This window comes from Colossoma macropomum, unplaced genomic scaffold (genome assembly GCF_904425465.1).
Source record: "Colossoma macropomum unplaced genomic scaffold, Colossoma_macropomum, whole genome shotgun sequence".
NCBI lineage: Eukaryota > Metazoa > Chordata > Actinopteri > Characiformes > Serrasalmidae > Colossoma > Colossoma macropomum.
In genome coordinates this window covers 6,093,050-6,111,305 of record NW_023494788.1, presented here as the reverse complement: position 1 = coordinate 6,111,305, position 18,256 = coordinate 6,093,050, and the positions used below count along the sequence as shown (strand labels likewise).

Genomic DNA, 18,256 nt, shown 5'->3' with positions numbered 1-18,256 from the left:
GCTTCCTGTTACAAATAAGGAATTCCTACTCTTACTAACAGAGCACTGCACAGTCAAGCTCCTGCGTATGTGGCTGATCTACTTCACCCTCATTTATCAGCTTGTTCTCTTCAGTCATATAAGTTCAATTTACTGTCTGTTCCATGTACCCGCTTAAAGACTCATTGTAGAGAAGCTCACTAACACAGTGGTAGTGATAGGAACCAGGGGTCACACTGTCTATAATGCAAATGAAGCCATTTTATAACCTATACAAAACAGTTGATAACTGAATGTTCATATATTGGTTTGATAATGGTGAACTAGTGCTAAACACGATTTTCTTTGGGGACTATTTTGCCTCACAGCACCCTGTGTGTAACTCTCCACCTTAATGGAGGAATGTTTCAGGCCCAAAACTTTCTCAAAGCTATCATAGAACAACATCTCAGGTATCAGGCAATGTATTCATAGCCATTTAATGTGATAACTTTCTGTGAGGGAGCTTTCAGAGGCATTAAACTCTTCAGACGTCTGGTTCCTATCACCACCACTGTTAACAATTCGGACTCTATAAGTTTCTCAGGTGTGGAGCAGGTCACATTAAACCACTTTGACTTTGCTTTTGGAAAATCGGTGGAATTCCCCTCTATAACTACATTCGGCTCAATGATATGAAGCTCCATTGAGAAAGATGTCTCTCTTTCTCTGTCTCTCTATTTTTCCGTGCATCCTCTTCATAATAGTGAGAAATGTAGCGGCTCAAAATATCCACTACTGCTCTTTCCCTACTGACTCATATGTGTGAAAGAGGAGCGCTGAGACAAATAAGCAGGAAAAAAAATGCAGTACAGCACTTACAGACTGTTATACTCAAGACTTATTACTCAGTCTTCAATGTCAAGACTTAATATCTACTTTATTCAGTAACTACTATGAAGCTAATATGTAGGCTATGTAGTTTTCGATGTAGGCCCCATACAGATTCATAGAGTTTAAGCAGTTAAGATTTATAATGTGTTTAGATATATCATAACGTCTCTTCATTAGCCCGTTAGCCTGTTTCCTGCTTAGCCACATGATGCTAAAGTAATGCGTCTCTAAGTTTCTCTCTGAAAACCATTGAACATCTGTAGTGTGACCAAAACATTAATCTCAAATATCAGGACAAGCTGCAAAGCTCATACATTAATTGATTTGGCTAAGCTTCCGGCTTCTGTCACTATATAGCCACACTCCTCTGCTCTGCCAGTATCTTGTGACTAATCCACTCAGCCACCATAACGCAACACTGTCTCCCTGCCAGAACATGACCTTATTGTCACCTAGACAGTCCATGTCTATTCAGTACGGACACCTCAGATGCTACAAATGCTGTGGAGAAGTACGTCTGCCAGCCAGGCCATTACCCAGCAGCCCATGTCACTCACCAAGCCGGGGATACTGATATCCACAGCCACGCCTTGCTGGCAGCGGCCTTGGTGTTAGCATTAGCCTTAGCATTAGATTAGTCTGCCTCAGCAGGATGTGAGTGATGGCTTCTGAGGGGTATTGCAGCATGTCTAGCCTGCTATCAGTTAATACCCTGAAACTTTTTGAGATTTAAGCAGGTCAGTGAGTTTGTCCACACCTAGATGTGTCTCTTTGTGAAATACATGTGACTTTAATCATCTATCTTAATCATCAAACCAAGGACACATAGCATCACTGATGTGAAGGCTGACATTGCTAATAAACACCAGAAGTCAATAATCGGCCGAATATTTTCTGTAAATACATCCTGAAAAAACATCTGTTAACCTGCTTAAATTGCATCCAGGTTTTGGGAATGTATTCACAGAAAAGATGTAGGTGACTATTGACTTCAAGCATGTGTTAACATAGTTAGCCTTGTAGCTCCACATTAACCTCTTATGCTCCTTGGAACCACCGGTGGTTCCAAAACGCACTTCGTCATATTCTTCATAACTTTCATATTTCATAAGCTACATTCAAAAAGTGGGTGTCTGTAACTGTGAGAGTTACTATGAGAGCTGTATCTGTCTTCTTTCTAGTCAATTTCATCAGTATACCCTGGAGCATAAGAGGTTAAAACTAAAAAAGCAAAGTGTGGACACCAAAACATGTCTTAGCTAAAGGGCTATATTTTGGGTAAGTGTAAAAATGTGTACATTTGATTTTTCACTATTCTTTTAAGCACCAAAAGCTACTTCAGTGGCAAGAGCACCCCCTTGTGGAGAATCTTCTGCCTACTAAACGTGAGTGAATAAGTGAGTGAGTGAATTACAAAGTCTATGAGGCACTTCACATCTAAAAAAGACATTGGTTTGAATGAGATGAACATTCGTTGTGGACATTATTGATATTGTCCATGTTATAACAAAAGCTCTAAAAATGAAGAAATGTTCTTAACTTTGATGTGTTATTTTAAGGAGACTTTATTCCAAGTAGTCTAGGCCTTCAAGATGAAATGGTCACACTATGTAAATGGTGCAAAAAAAATAAATAAAATGAATTTCTGAGATTTTAATATAGTACCAATAATGTGCATGTTTATATTTATTGACAATCATACTGGTTATGCAATCTTCAGAAGAATGGCTCTTAGAAGCATCCTCTGACAGGCTACTAATGACAGCCTGTGCGAGTTCGGCCCGGATGTCGACAGTAAAACTTGTTAAACACATTCACATTCTCAGCTGGCCGCAGCTACTCAGATCCACTTAGTCCTGCTGGAGTAGCACACACACCTTTTTCTCAGCCCTCCAATTCTCCTCCAAGACTCCACAGAGACGAACATGATACCTCTAGGAAATGGCTGAGATTGCATTATGAAGGGCAGAGCTAACTTTCCCCACTCTTTCCTGGTGCTGGAGCTATCTAAGTGCTGCGGCAGAGCCCAAAAGCCTACGTGTGCTCGCCCGGGGATAGGATTTCATCTCTGCGCCTCGCAGATGTTTGTCAGTGTCCCGTGGGGAATGGGAGCAGCAGAGGGGAGGAAATATGACAGCTCCGGTGGATCCGTCTCCAGGAGACGGTAGTAGGGAGGGAGGGGGAACCAAGAGGAACCAGTAATGGCTGCTCCTCTGGGCTCTTAAAGGAGCTCGTCTGCCAGGGATCAGTCTACGCGCCCTCCCCTGACACCCCTTCAGCAGGAAGAGGAAGACAGCGCTGAGAGCCCCCGCAAACTCTGTCTCCGGCTCAGCATGGATCCCTTGTGGTGTCCTCGCCGCATGCTGGTGAGCTCCCCCTGCACTCGCATCCGCCCAACTCTCCCCGAGACTGAGCCAGGCTCCTGGAGCAGAGAGCTAAAGCAGAGCACCTGAGGAGGAGACTCGCACAGGTTTAAGAAGAGCGGAAGCACCAGCTGAGACTTCTTCAGCTCTAGAAGCTCAGAGCTTTTGTAGCTTCTTGTTTATGGTCTTGGGGCAGAAAATTGATTGAATGTTTAGAGATGAGTGTCATCCTGAAGGACATAGCCTGGAGGATAGAGTTGTAGAAGTCTGGAGTGGATACCTCACAAAATGAGGTATAGCTTGGTTAATTAGCCCAGAAGTGAAGGTGGATTTGATGGTCTGGGGTTGAAGAAAGGCGAAGGCCGGAGCAGAATGGACTGGAAGCCCTGTCATGTGGGAAGGTGGGACTTCACCAACCTGCTGTGGCTTTGAGTGCCTCCGGAGCTACTGGGGCAGCCAGAACCGCAGGAACAGGAGGGTTCAGCCAGAGGTAAACAAGGCCACAAAGGGCTGCCAACCAAATCTACTGTCCTGTGAAAGTCAGAAATGGCTAGCATAGCACCACAGCTGGGTTGAGGCAAGCCATTAGTTTGCTAACAGAACACATAGTAAATTTGATGTGTTATCCATGTGTTTGGGCTGTTGCTTCTGTTGCTGCTGTTGTAAAAAGTGCTTTGTCAGTTGCAGCAATCCCTGACTGGTGCTTTGAGATGTTCTATACTGTATACAACCATACTGTAAATTGTGTGTATAATTCAGGTTCAGATTACAGTAAGTGTACTCCATTAAATACTAGGACAAATTGTGTTTGTTTGCTTGCTTGTTCGTTTCAGCTACTAGTAAACAGAGGATTGTATGTTTTGGGACATAGTTTAATCACCTTTTCAGGACATGCATTATAGTGTAATTCTAGTGTAATCTGAGTCAAAAATTATAATAGGGAGACTTAGGAATGGGCAATATTGTGCAAAATATAGCATCATAATTCTTTTCATGATTAACAACACATGTCGCATTTTAGTTTTTCTAATTTTTGATAGGTTTGAACAGACAAAACAGGGTCAGTATGTCCATGTTTAACAATACTATCAAAAACTAGGAGTACAGTGATTTTCATTTAATGTTTCACACAGAGTGCTGCACTAAATCCAATAAAACAGGACTAATTGTGCTCTCTTTGTAATGAAACATGGAGCATTGTTGTCTTGTTTTGACGCTACTGAGAAAAGCTTATTGTCATAATGTGACAGTTTTTCAAAAACAATGAATATTGTAACATTACCCGTTGCCAGTTTATTTGCAAATTAATGAATAAATCAGTGCAATCAGGTGTTTATTAAGCATTTTAATATGTCAATAAGCTAAATAATATCTATTATTAAATGAGTGAAATGGCAGGAACTTCTTTAAAGAATATTTACATTATTTGTCTAGTCCTGTGAATTACAAATACATTATCTAAATGTATGTAAGTATGTTGTCATATAATAATAATATTTGTCATCATTGGCTTGAGGAACAGCTGTTATGACCAGAGTCATTTCCATGTCTAGCTTCAAATGAAGTGTAAATGCGTGAGGGACCCATTAAGGAGCTGTTGTTGCTCATCAAGGGGTTATAAATGGGATGGACACAACCTCTAGGTTGACAAGGCTGGCATGGATTGTGTGTGTGTGTGTGTGTGTGTGTGTGTGTGTGCGTGGGTGTGTGTGAGTGTGTGTACGTGCACATGTGTGTCATCTCTGAGCCATATTGTGCTGAAGGAGCACTCCATCAGGAACAGTTCATCCCCATGGCTTGCTCTGATTACTGGAGTGCCTCAGGGTTACATAATAGGACCCTAATCATAATCAGCCACAGCTTTTCTTCCTCTCTGCTCCTCATTTGTCGTGAGAGCATTTCTCCTCCCCACATCTCTCTCTCTCACTCTCCCCTGTTGACTCAGTAGTGTTTTTACAACTACCCCTCTATCTAGGAAGCAATTACTCACTGGGAAAAACAGCTTACATATCTAATGCTAGCATGCTGGAGAGGTGCTGTTCCCCTCCCTTAGACATGTTTCAGTTGTTAATGTTTCAGAACGAAAAACAAAAACAGGCAACAGTTTGTTAAATGCAGAACACATTAACTTAAGCTGAATTAAATGCATGTCTCCATTTAGCAGATATGTGTAATTAATTAACACTAGGAAAAGAAATCATTACCTTATATATAAGTTTTCTGGATGTGATTTCATTGAAATAGGTACTCCTTTAAAGTTATTTAGTTGTTGGACAAATACATTGTTAAATGGAAATATTCAGTTTCACTTGAAAATATTGCCATAGATCAAACTAACTTGTTACCAACCCATATAATGTCTACAATAAGAATGAGCAAAACCTAACCTGAACGCAGTTAAAGGCTCACTTGGGCCAGACATGGAAAATCCCCTTCCGATGACGTGGTGGGAGGAACTTTTGAAAAACACAACTGCTTTGGGGTGATACAGGAAGTGCTGCAGAGCTGAAAACACATTTCAAACAGCCTATGACCAAAACTTCACCCCAAAGCAGTTGTACTTCAAACGTCCCTCCCACCTTCGAGATAAATCATCAGAAGGGGTGTTTTCATAGTCTGGCCTGAGTGTCCCTTTAATAGCTTGATGCATTGATTTTGTTCGGTGGGAGAGTGCTGGAAGGGGGATCCCAGACCTCCCATAAGCCTAAAGGGCCCCCACCCATAAGAGAGATAAAATATAACCTGGGGTGTCCTGTGTTTTTTCCGTGAATAAAATTTTAATTTTCAGACAAAAACTTGCACACAAGTAGAACATCTTCCTTCCTCTGTTTTCATTGAGTGTAATGTTCACACTAGGCTATCGTATCATGCCATAACACTTGTTTTTGTGCAACGACCAATATATGACCAGAATTGTACAGCAAACTGAATTGCTTTTACTTCACCAAACCTTGGTGAAGTAAAATCCATTTTTACTACCTAAATGATATATTTTAATTAATTAACTGAGATAAGGGAGGCTATAAGACCTGCTTGCTGTGATTTCTCATGTAAAAATCGCTTATACTGATACAAATTAAGCTAAAAGACTCTTGCCTAGTAATACTTGTGAAAAAACTACAGGAGTAAACCTCACAAAAATATATTGTGAAAATATAATATATATAAATACAATAAATAGGTTTCCTCATAGTCAGTCTTTTCACCAGGGAATCCACAATTAAACCCTGACTTGATGTAATCCAAGGGGTCACATAACCACAATGTGTTCAAATAATGTTGTGCCTGCTTAAAAGCCGTTTTACACTTTTAAACATAACAACCAAACATTTAATCCTCAGAAAATTATCATAGACATGAACTACAGTGACTCATCCCACCATTCACATAACTGTGGTCCGCTGTGCTCTGTGTGAGTCATTTTTCATACTCCATACATAACGCCGACTCCTTTTCTGCGAGCATGTTATACGTGCAGCAGAGGCTCTAGAGAGGAGGTGTGTTGCAAAGGAAGGTTCATGGCCTGTTTCTATTTTTGTTACTCGAGGTGGCATGTGATTCATCTTCTGTGGGCAATAGTCTGAATTGTGCAGGAAAAAAATTAACTCGAGCTCTTTCCAAGCTTGCTTTTGAAGTTCTTTGCTGTTGTTAAAGGGGAACTCCACCGATTTTTCAAAATGTCTGCGTAATTTAGAGACTGAGACGTAAACACAGTCATTCAGAGAGGTCTGATGTGAAACGATTCATTTGTATAGAAACCTACTAACTCAGAACACCAGATTTATTTACACTGGTAGTGAAAGGGACCAGGGGTCACAATGTCTACCTCACAATTATAGCCATTTTATTTACCATCCAAAACCACCAGTGAACCTAAACGTCTTCTGAGCTTTTTTAAATGTAGTGTTTATGTTGGTTAAACAGTGGAAAATCTGAAAAAACTACCATAAAGCAGTGTCTCAGACATCAGACAGCATATTACTAACTATTTCATGTAATAACTTCCTGTGAGGGAGCTTTGAGAGGTGGACGTCTGGTTCCTGTCACCAACACTGTGAACAATTCTGATGAAGCATTTCACACCAAACCATATTCCATATTGTGGAAAACGGAATTGCCCCACTTTTTTCAAAGAAAAGCGTATGATGTAGTATATAAACACTGATAAAATTTCAAAACATACCACTCACTCTCCAACACCTACAGTCCATATGTGGAAACTAAGTTGCAAAAACAACCTGTATTGGATTCACTGCTTCTGTGATGTCACAAAATCCAGCACATTTACATTTATAAACCTATGCAGACTACAGTCTATTTACATTTACACTTTATCAAGTTAGGAGTTTTTCCAGCCTGGACAGGTTTTTGAATGATGCGCAGTACTGGTCAGCCAATTAGAAATGAGCTCATTTGCATGTATCAGTCTTAAAGGCATAGTAAGAAAAATAACCTGTTTCATTCTAAGGCATGCTATGGAAGTCCGGAGTACGGAGCCCTGTTGGTGACATCGCATATCAATAAAAATAATGCGTGGCCACGCCATATTAATGACTTGGTAAGGTGTGGAAACGAGATCGTAACGCGTGGCCACGACTTAGTAAGACATGGGAACGAGATAACTAAGTCATAGCCGCGACTTAATAAGGCGTGTGAATGAGATCATGCCTTATTAAGCTGTGGTCAAGGCTTAATTATCTTATTCCCATGCCTTACTAAGTCATGGCCATGCATTAGTATCTTGTTTCCACGCATTACTAAGTTGTGGCAAAGACTTAATTATCTTGTTCCCACGCCTTACTAAGTTGTGGCCACACATTACTTTTATTCATATGGATGTCACCAGCGGAGCTCTGTGCTGTAGAAGCCATGAGCTGTTGATATAATTAATCACAAGATAATTCACTTGTTATCTCAAGATAACAACTTGACCAACTTTGTTATCTTGAGATCACAAGATAATTAAGTAATGATCTCAAGATAACAACCTCATGGCCTCTCCAGAGTTCAGTACGATACAGAGAGGTTGGAAAACATAACATTAGAAGAGAGGCAAGAAAAAAAGTACAAAAAAATGTAGGATTATATGGCATTTAAAATAAAGCCCTGTCGCATTAACGTAAAAAATGTTTTTTACCCTCAACTGTGAAGTTTTACACAATGCATTTATCAAATGCATCTGAAAATTTATGAAAATGGGCAAAAATGTAGGGTTTGGAGTGCAGTTTTAGAATCACAAATACATAAAATACATTGTACAAAATATTGATTACATATATATATATATATATGTGTGTGTGTGTGTGTGTGTGTGTGTGTGTGTGTGTGTGTATTTTTTATAGTATAAGTATAAAGTATATTTTATAGTATATAGTATAAATATTTTTTATAGTCTAAGCTTTTATAGTATAAAACTTAAAATGAATGTTGTATCGTGTTACTTGGTCTGCACAAGCACTATGCTAATGTTTGGAGCTCCCCTACAGTCTCACTTTCTCCTACATTGTTTTGGACCTCTTGGCTGACCACCGCATGTCTCTGGACGTTTTGAGTTTCTCTCAGTGACGATGTAGTGATAGAGGAAATTTACGGCCCTCGCTGTGGGCCCATGTCACTCTCTGACAGCTGGAAACAGGAGTGAGGAGGAAGCCAGCGGCTCGCTAGGCTAGCTGAGGAGCGGAGGAGGAGGCGGTGCTGTGACTGTGGCGAGGCACACCGTGGCAGGCATGCGTACTTCTCATGCTGAGGGCTCTCCTCGTGTTTCAGTGCTCGGTACAGCCAGGGGACAATGTGCCATAACATTTACAGCGAGCTCCGTTTAAAGGCTGCAGCGCCTTGGCTCGCCTAACGTTACTAGCGAGCGCTAGTGGAGGTAAGCAGATGTAAACATAGGCTGTCTATATAGAGCAGAAGAAGCCAGCAGCCGTCAGCTGGGAAAACCTGAACAGGTGGCGCACCTCAGGACATCCGCGTCAGAGCTGGTAGCCTAACGGCTCTAACAGCTTGCCTCTTTTCTTAATCTCTTGCTGACGAAAGCTTTTCAGACCCTCTTCGTCCGCCTTCAGAGGAGCCTCGTCAGTTTGCGAGTTCTCCTCCTGCTGAGAGCTTTCGGCGCAGTTTTCTCTCAGTTTGGTTCGCTTTTCTGAGGGAACTCACCACTTCCACTTGGATGCTGTGTGTGGAGGATGCGTGTTCTCCAGCTCTCCGCTCGGACGCTGTAGTGGTCGACGTTTGACTGAACCGTCCACGTGTTTTAAGCATCAGGCATGTTCCCTGAAATCAACAACAAGGTAATGTAGCAAAGACTCAGACTGGTTTTAAGTGTTTTTGACACATTGCAGATCAATAATCTTTAGAAAGATCAGCTGGTGGTTGGAATGATGCAGGTAGGAATGACACTCGAGTGGACTGGAACGTTGTGTGAAAGCAGATCATTACATCGCGATGGCTATTTCAGTGTGGCTGCTTTTAGACTCTTTATTGCTGATGATGCTGTTAGAGGGAACAAATTGCTTGAATTCTGCCAACATAAGTCCTCCTTTGTACTTGTAACTCCTCTCAGTTCCTCACGTTGGTTGCATGATGCCTGTTTTTTATTCATTTACTTTTTGTCCTGCGGTAGTGTCTGTCGTTTTTGTCCTGCGGTGTGAAGCATCTATCATTTAACGGTTTTTGTTCAGTAGTGTTCACTGTCCTGTGGTGTTCCAAACCTGGCATTTTGTCCGCTGGTGTTAAGCATCTATCGTTCAGTGTTTTTTGGTCAGTGGTGTTCAGCAACTGTCATTTTTCAGTGTTCAGCGTCCTGTGGTGTTTCAAATCTCTCATTTTGTCCTGTGGTGTTTAAAATCTGTCGTTTTGTCCTGTAGTGTTTGAAATCTCTCATTTTGTCCTGTGGTGTTCAAAATCTGTCATTTTGTCCTGTGGTGTTAAGCATCTATCGTTCAGTGTTTTTTGGTCAGTAGTGTTAAGCAACCATCATTTTTGTCCTGTGGTGTTGAGTGTCATGTGGTGTTGAGGGTCTGTTATTTTGTTTTTCTTGTGTTCAAAAGCATTTAGTGTTTTTTGCTCATTAGTGTTGAATGATCGTTTTTGTCCTGCGGAGTTCAATGTCATGTGGTGTTCCCAATGTGTCATTTTGTCCTGAGGTGTTAAGCATCTAGCATTTAATGTTTTTTTGTTCAATAGTATTATAGAAATTATCATTTATGTCCTGTGGTGTTCAGCGTCCTGTTGTGGTCAGCATCTGTTATTTTGTCCTGTGGTGTTCTGAATCTGTCATTTTGTCCTGTGGTGTTAAGCATCCATCATATAATGTTTTTTGTTCATTAGTGTTCAGTGATTATCATTTTTGTCCTGTGGTAATTGCACGTCTGTCATTTAACATTTTTTGTTCAGTAGCGCTCAGGGCTAGTCATTTTTGTCCTATGGTGTTATTTAGTGTCCTGTTGTGTTAAGCTTTTGTCATTTTGTCCTGTGATATCATGCGTGTATTAATATTTTTGTTCATTAGTGTTCAGCAAATATCATTTTTGGCCTGCTGTGTTCAGCGTCTATCCTTTTGTCCTGCGGTATTGAAGGCTTGTCATTTAGTATGTTTGTCTTGTGGTGTTTAGCGCTTATCACTGCAGTGTCCGTTTTTGTCCTGTGGTGTAGTTTGTTTTTTTTACCAACCTGCCCTTTATTTTTTTCCTCATGAGTATTTGTTTCTTTCCGTAGTTTCAGTGGTATCTCTGAGGTGCTTCCTGATTAAGTAACTGTTTCCACTGCCCACCAAAGTGGGCAGGAACACATTTGGCAGAAGGACATGTGATCGTTTAGTTGCTATCAGAAACTTCAGGCTAGTGTCTAACTGAAATGGCTGTCAACAAGTAACCCAGTAGCAAGTTTCAAGTCACTGTACCATAAGCATTGAGGCCTTGAGGTGTTGGGAACGACATATGGTGTGTTTTTAGTCATACCTGTGTCCTGTGGCTTTCTCAGATGACCACACCACCCTTTCAGCTGTTTTACAGCGCTATAAATCTTAGCCTTGTAAGATCTGATTTGGTTTTTTGTTGTCAAAAGGATTAGGGAAATATCATATATGAAATCATTTCTGCTTATATAAAATGACCATTAATTTTTATTTAGTGTTATTAGGGATCTAATAATGTATCTGACTTTGACTGCTTCAAATTTGGAATTATAGAATAAATAATATAGAATATTCAGTATGTGCTCATTTTTTGGCCAGTCTCATGCTATTTTCAGATGTAAAAAATAGCAAAAAGTTCATGTATGTTGTTTTTATTGTGGACATTGTCCTACTGTGTAAATAGTTCATCCAGTCAAATTTGTGTGTTGGTAGCAAAATAATCTGATTCTGGTGATATTTGTGATTTTACACTGCTTTGAATCATTTCCTAAAGCATCATAATAAAATCTAATTATAGAGGTAAGAGATTTACACCAGAAGTATTTATTACAGGCTACCCAGAAGTTATTTCATATGAACTTAAATGAATCAAGGCTGTTTCCTTAAACTATTTCCAGACCCACAGTGATGCAATAATTTAACAATATACCCTTTTTTAATATCTATGCACTGGAGGAACATTTCTAAATATTATGGATGCTCAACGATACCAGAATCACATCGGTACTGGCAGATAATTGCTGTTAAAATTATCGACATCAGACAGATGTTTAGATTTGACCAATATTTCAAAGCAATATTTGATGATGTATATATTGAACTCTAGAAGAGCTGGATGTCTAGACTGCGCTGGGTTACTGCATCTGCATTTTATTCATTTGCATTTGTAACCCTCTACAAATAAATGTTACTCTTCTCTGCAATACTAATCTGAGTAGATTTAGTCCCCATTTTTATAAATGTTTATGTGTCTTTATCTGTATCAGCATTGGCAGGTATGTACATTAAAAATGTACAGATATCAGTCAGATATCAGCATCAGCCCACAATTCTCATATCATATTCGATTTTTAAGACGCTCCTTATAATTGTTAAAGACGTCTAGACCTGTTGGCCTTCTTTGAATTGTCTGCCAAATCAAACAGACACCGTTTATACATTATTTGTCTGCTTTGGGTCTTTAATATTGTGTAACATTAATTAAAGCTATGATGGCCAGAATGATTTTAAAGGAGCCAAGTGTCCATCTGTGGAACATTTAACAGATTCCTTTCACACAGTGAAGTCTCAACTCCTCAGTTTACATATTTTTCAGTATATCTATGATGTACAGCTGTGTGGCTTCAATCACTTAACTTGCTAAAGTAAGGTGCTTTCTTAGACTCACCAGCTCTTTACACACTGACCCACATCGCAGCTTCAGCTCAGAGCTGAAGTGACTGTGCAGAAAACCTGCGCAGGTGTTAATATTTGAATGTGTTTTGAGTCTCTGGCTCACATTACACAGCCGACCGACTGTGAATATCGGCTCTGGCTTTGCTAAATGTGCCTTTTCTGTTCCTGCTGCATCTGCGCTGTTAAATTTAAAGAGTGGATCAACTAAAAATATGTTTACACTTGCAATGTTAAAAATAGATGTGATCAGATTTGAGGACGCCATTGAAAGGACCCACATACTTAATTTTTCTTATGTTTTGTTGTTTAAAGGTCCGCTTATGGCATTTGTGTGGGTTTGTGTATGAAAATTCATTTTTGCATGACCATTTTTTTATCCTCTCTTTATACCTTAGAACAAAACTGGCTGCTTTTGCTATTGCAACTTTAAAGGACCCACATCCTACATTTCTCTTGTATTTTATTTTTTTAACATTTGCGTGGTTTTATGTACCATAAATGGTCATAATTCATTTTTACAAGACTACTTTCCAACCTCTATTTGTAAATGAGCTTTGTTTTGTGCCTCAGAAACCACTCAGAGCTCCAACACTCCTTATAACTTCAGTGTGAATGGGCGGGGCTAAACTGCAGCAGGCTGGACGGGTGGAGTGTATGTAAATGAGTTGGTTTTCATGACATCACAGAAAAAAATCATTCAAAAACGGCTGTTTTTGCAGCTTAATTTCCATATATGAATATTGTTTACTTCAAAAAAGTAAAGGAAATGCAGTTTTCCATGATATAGGGTCCTTAATACTTTTGAAATATGTAAATGATCTCTGTTCTGACTGGCTGCCTTGTATTGTGCTTCATTCAAAAAGCAGTCCAGCTTGAAACGCACCGTATAACTTCAGCGTGAATGGGGTGGTGCTAAAGTGGTGTAGGTTGAATCAGTGCATATATGTAAATTGCTTTTTGTGACATCAGAAGAACAATGAATTCAGAATGGGCTGTTTTTGCTGCTTGATGTCCATGCATGAAGAGTAAATGGTCTGTCTTTGAAAAGTGTACCTACTACATTTTACTCTTTAAAAAAAAAGTAGGAAAAGTTAGTTTTTTGCTATGGGCCCTTTAAGTCTCTGATTTTTCATAGGCTTCACACAAATCACTTACTGACCTCTTTCCAAAACCACTTGTGTGAATGAAAGTGACTCCAAAGCAGCGTCTCTCTCCAGCTCCCCCCCTCCCTTTGGAGCAGATATCTATCTGAGCCAAATACCATTGTGTGTTTTAGAACAAGTACATAAGCGCTTGGATTACGGGTGCAAACCACTTAAGTCCAGCGGCGTGCATGGATTGGATCATCGCATTTTCTGTCCCCTGCTCTGTCAGTCTGTCCACTCTGCTTGACCTCCCTTTGAAACCCTGCCTCTGCACAGCGAGATTCTACGGCAAGACTGTCAAAAAGTCCAGGAGGTCCAGAACACTGCATAGTTAAGTGTTTGCCCTGATTTAAAGGGCTTATATCATGGAAAACCAAATGTTCCTCACAACTTTGACTCTGATTTTGTGAAAGTGTCAAAATATAACATTCACTCCACCAATCCATATAGTCCACATAAGGAAAATGAGCTGTTAAAATGGCCTGTTTTGCATTGATTGTTTTTGTGATGTCACAAGAAACAAAAAATGTACATATATCCATCAATTTAGCTGGCTGCAGTTTAGCCACGCCCATTCAGATTAAAGTAATAGGGAGAATTGAACAAGTGAACAAGGCACAATACAGGGCAGAAACAATTTACATAACAGATAGCCTGTTTAAGCCTAATAAGGAGTTGGAAAATGGTCCCTTTAATAAACCCACTTCAGCTCGTCAGCTGTTAATCAAGTCTGTCATGAGCTTAATCAGGTCTACAGGAGCACAGAAAGCTGCATATGCAGTGTTGTGGCAGCCTGTGTCGGGGCAGTGCCCAGCTGGACTGGGCCTTCTGGTCCGCCCATATGTTGTCTGTCACCACTATGGATACGCTGTCCTCACGATTAAGACAAACGCAAAGCTGTTTCCTCACTTCCACGTGTGCCAAAGTCTGACACCATGACCGATCAGGGCAACAGCGGCCCCTTTGATACCCATGATCCCTCAGCTTACTGACAGCAAATGGGGTCCTCATGGGAGAGTAAAGAAGAGGCTACCACAGGGTGATTTCTATAGACGTGTCCCATTTCAACATGTATGACTGGCTTTCGTCCCGCTTCCTTGGCAAATATGATTTCTTCAGCTTGACTTGAGTGGCTAATTGAAAACAGATTGGCTTGACTTAATTGAATTGCAATCAGGCCTGCCATAGCTGACAATTACCATCTAAATAACTGTGATTAAATTTTGTCTTTGAGTTCACTGTATGCAGCTGTTGAAGTACAAGCCTAAAGAGGCCTAATTTGACTGATTAGCTGTCTTGAACACTAGATGTCAGTACTTAATAGACCACAAATGTTCAATAAGCAAACATTACTCACTGCTGCCCTCTGAAGATTGTTATAGCACCAGGCAGAAATTCGAAATTTAGTTTTTTTGTAAAAAATGTGTTTTGAAAAACAAATTTGTCTTAACAAAATGCATTTTAGCTTTATTTTACATGCATTTGCCTCAACCCACTGGATGAAAACGCACCCAGTTCAACAATTCTGTTTGGTGCAGTGTAAACATATGATTATATAAGCTCACAACTGTGGCAAATAATTGCAGTCAGCTCAAATAATTGTGATGAGGGGATTATGTACGAATTGTGAGAGGCTGGATTATGATGCACAGTTCTAAGATAATGTAGTACAGTATAAACAGATACAGTAATCTGGGGCTGATGACTCCAAGCAGTCCTAAACCCTTATACATGTTTAAACCTATTGAACCGAGCGCCTCACCAATGATCCATTCCCCTTAAACTTGATTAAATCTGCTGCAAAAGGGCCTAAAGTCCATGCATGTCCACAATGGCCAGAGTGAAGTGTGTCAGCTTGTAGAATCAGAGCTTTCTGTGTGCTGTTGTGTTTTCTATCACAGTATAAAAGATGCATGATGCTTCCTTTATTGTTGGATGCACTGTGATTTTTTTTCCACGCTCATTCAGAACACAATTCTGATCAATAAGCACTTAATATTGACTAGGTTTATCATAGTATCAAAAAGGCAAGAGTGATGTGTGACATATTCCTATTCATGTGTTTGCTTATAGAAAAATATGTAAAATAAATAAAAATCTACATATTTTTGGCTTTTTTAGATCATTCTCTTTACATATCAAATCAATGCAACAACAGCAGAACTGCATTATTAGGGGAGAATAGCAGATCAATGGAGTAACAAAAATAGCCACATTATTGTATCAGCCTTAAAGGGTTGATTGCCTTTGTGGACACTTTTAAAGGGTTGCTTCCACTACCTACCATTGTTCGACCCATAGACAGGGCTCGATTTGATGGAAGATGCAAAGAGAAGCCATTACCTTCAGGTCAAAAAACCCAAATTGATCCCCTTTCTAAAACCACCATCTACCATTCCTATCGCCTTCATGTGGTATCAGCCAAGATGTCTATTCCGTCCAAATTTGACATTTTTACTCACCAGTTTGCTTTACTGGGGGTCCCTCATGTCAAATAAAGTTGAGGGCGAACATACTTTGTTCCATATTATGAAACAGACAGTTTATTTAAAGTCTTTTTACCACCGCAAAAGTAAAAACTAAGGTTAGCGAGTTCATAGCCAACCAAACTCTCCCCTCACCCTGTCATTTGAACCCATCATCCCCTTTAAAATGTTTTTAACAGTGTCCACAGGTATGTATGGACATTGCAATTGTCCATACATAAAGAGTGCGTATCTGTTTTATCAGTACAGTCCTTTGAAGCGGCGGATCTCTGTAAATATAGCAGGTTAATTAAGCGCAGGGACCTTGATGAGTCATGCAGAGTGTTGAATAATGCTGTGTGAATTGCAAGGCGAGCGTTGATTCCCTCAGCGTTCAGACAGCATCCCACGCTGTGGGCATTTCTTTAAGAGCTGACGGAGGCCGTGGGAGGTGTGCGTGTGCCCACTCATCTGGCCAATTCACTACATGTTTTCTTTGTTTGCTTCCGCAGGCGGCCAGACCAGAGGCTTTCCCTCACCCTCAGAGGTCACAGGCCGAGAGCACCCGCATAGGAACCAACCGCACCTATACACAGGTACGCCTACTTAAATACACTACACTGACTCAGCAGATATCAAATACTTTCTGTTCCATATCTGTTAAAGCTGATACATAAACTTTTACAAAATGCAGAAATTGGGACTACATTAAATTGCCATTACAAAGAAGTGTAACTTTTTTTGTAGAGGGTTACAAATGCAGGAACGTGAATACATTTTACGCCACCTAAACATTCTGCTTTTCTGGAGTACAACAAATACATAACCTAAACATCTGTCCACACATTCTTTAAGCAAATATATGCTGTTACTGATATGATTCTGATATCCTAGTTCAAGGGATGGTTAACCCTTCTAGCCCCCAAGTGTGAAACACCTTGAAACACCACTTGTTACGTTTTGCTTAATTACTTGAATGTAAGAATTATAAGAAATTCTGTTAAAAGTGCAGATTATAAACTTTCAGTTCATACCTTATTTAATGGACGTTATTCTTGCAGTCTTTTTTAAAAAGAAAAACATTTACCTTTTTTTGTCATTTTTGACACGGCAGAAACAGGGTTGGATTATATTTATCATTATTGTGATACATTATGTCACAGTATGTCAAATGAGCTTTTCTGAGCATATCATAGATATTGTCAGTACTTTTAGAGCACTGAACATCTGCGTGATTTGTTACAGAGAGCATAATCGGTCCTATTTATTTGGATTTAGAGCAGCGCAGCATGTGAAACACTGAATAACAATGATAGGATTTTTTTAAACGTGGCACTAGTGTCTCTTGTATGCCTGTTCCAACATTTCAGATGTCAGAAAAAAGAAATATCATGACATATCATGTATCGTAACCATATCTTTAAGTATTGTGATGTTATATTTTCGCTATATCGCCCACTGCTAGTCAGACCTGTTGATACAGAATGTATCAAATAGCTATTTAACACTTAGCCCCAAATAAAGCCACTAAGTCACTTAGCCCCAAAATTTTATTACACACTTCTATAACCTAACAATAAAATCCCTGTAATTACTGGATAATAAGCCTTTGTATGAAATAAACCTCGATTGTTAAATGACTAATAATTATAATATCTTAGTTCCTATAGGGGAATTGCATTGATTTTTAAAAATGTCTGCATAATTCAGAATGTTCAGATGTAAACAGTCATTCAGAGTGGTTTGATGTGAATGGTTCATTTTACAGAAACGGGTGGTGATGTCTATCTTCTGAGTTGTTGATGATGTAAAATAATGGTAAACCTGAAAATATTGTTTTCTTTGGGTTTTATTTTGCCATATAACACAAGTGTTTTAGGCTAAAACATTGTCTCAAAAACTAGTTTTTGAGACAATGTCTCATTCATCAGGCAACCCTTTATCATTTCATGGATTAACGTTTGGTGAAAAATTGGTGGAATTCCCCTTTAATGTAATGCAGGTATCTGTATATGACAGTAACAGGGCATCTTTATGCAGGTTAGTTTCTACTCCTAAACCTACACAAGCATCCAGCCACCCATACAATCTAGAAGGTCCAGCCAATCCTATACATTCTAC

At 39.7% G+C, this 18,256-nt stretch overlaps 1 protein-coding gene across 2 annotated transcripts in view; it reads left to right on the top strand.

Moving 5' to 3' along the window:
* The window catches only part of dyrk4 (dual-specificity tyrosine-(Y)-phosphorylation regulated kinase 4), a 38,993-nt gene that overhangs the window by 2,433 nt on the left and 18,304 nt on the right, over positions 1 to 18,256 (top strand). Inside the window, exons 1-2 of one of the 2 annotated variants that reach the window (XM_036568146.1) lie at positions 9,241 to 9,505; positions 16,648 to 16,731. In XM_036568146.1, coding sequence (XP_036424039.1) covers positions 9,482 to 9,505; positions 16,648 to 16,731 — 108 coding nt within the window. In that variant the 5' untranslated portion in view covers positions 9,241 to 9,481. Of the gene's footprint in view, positions 1 to 9,240; positions 9,506 to 16,647; positions 16,732 to 18,256 lie in introns of those variants that run through there. The other variant, XM_036568144.1, reaches the window with a different exon arrangement.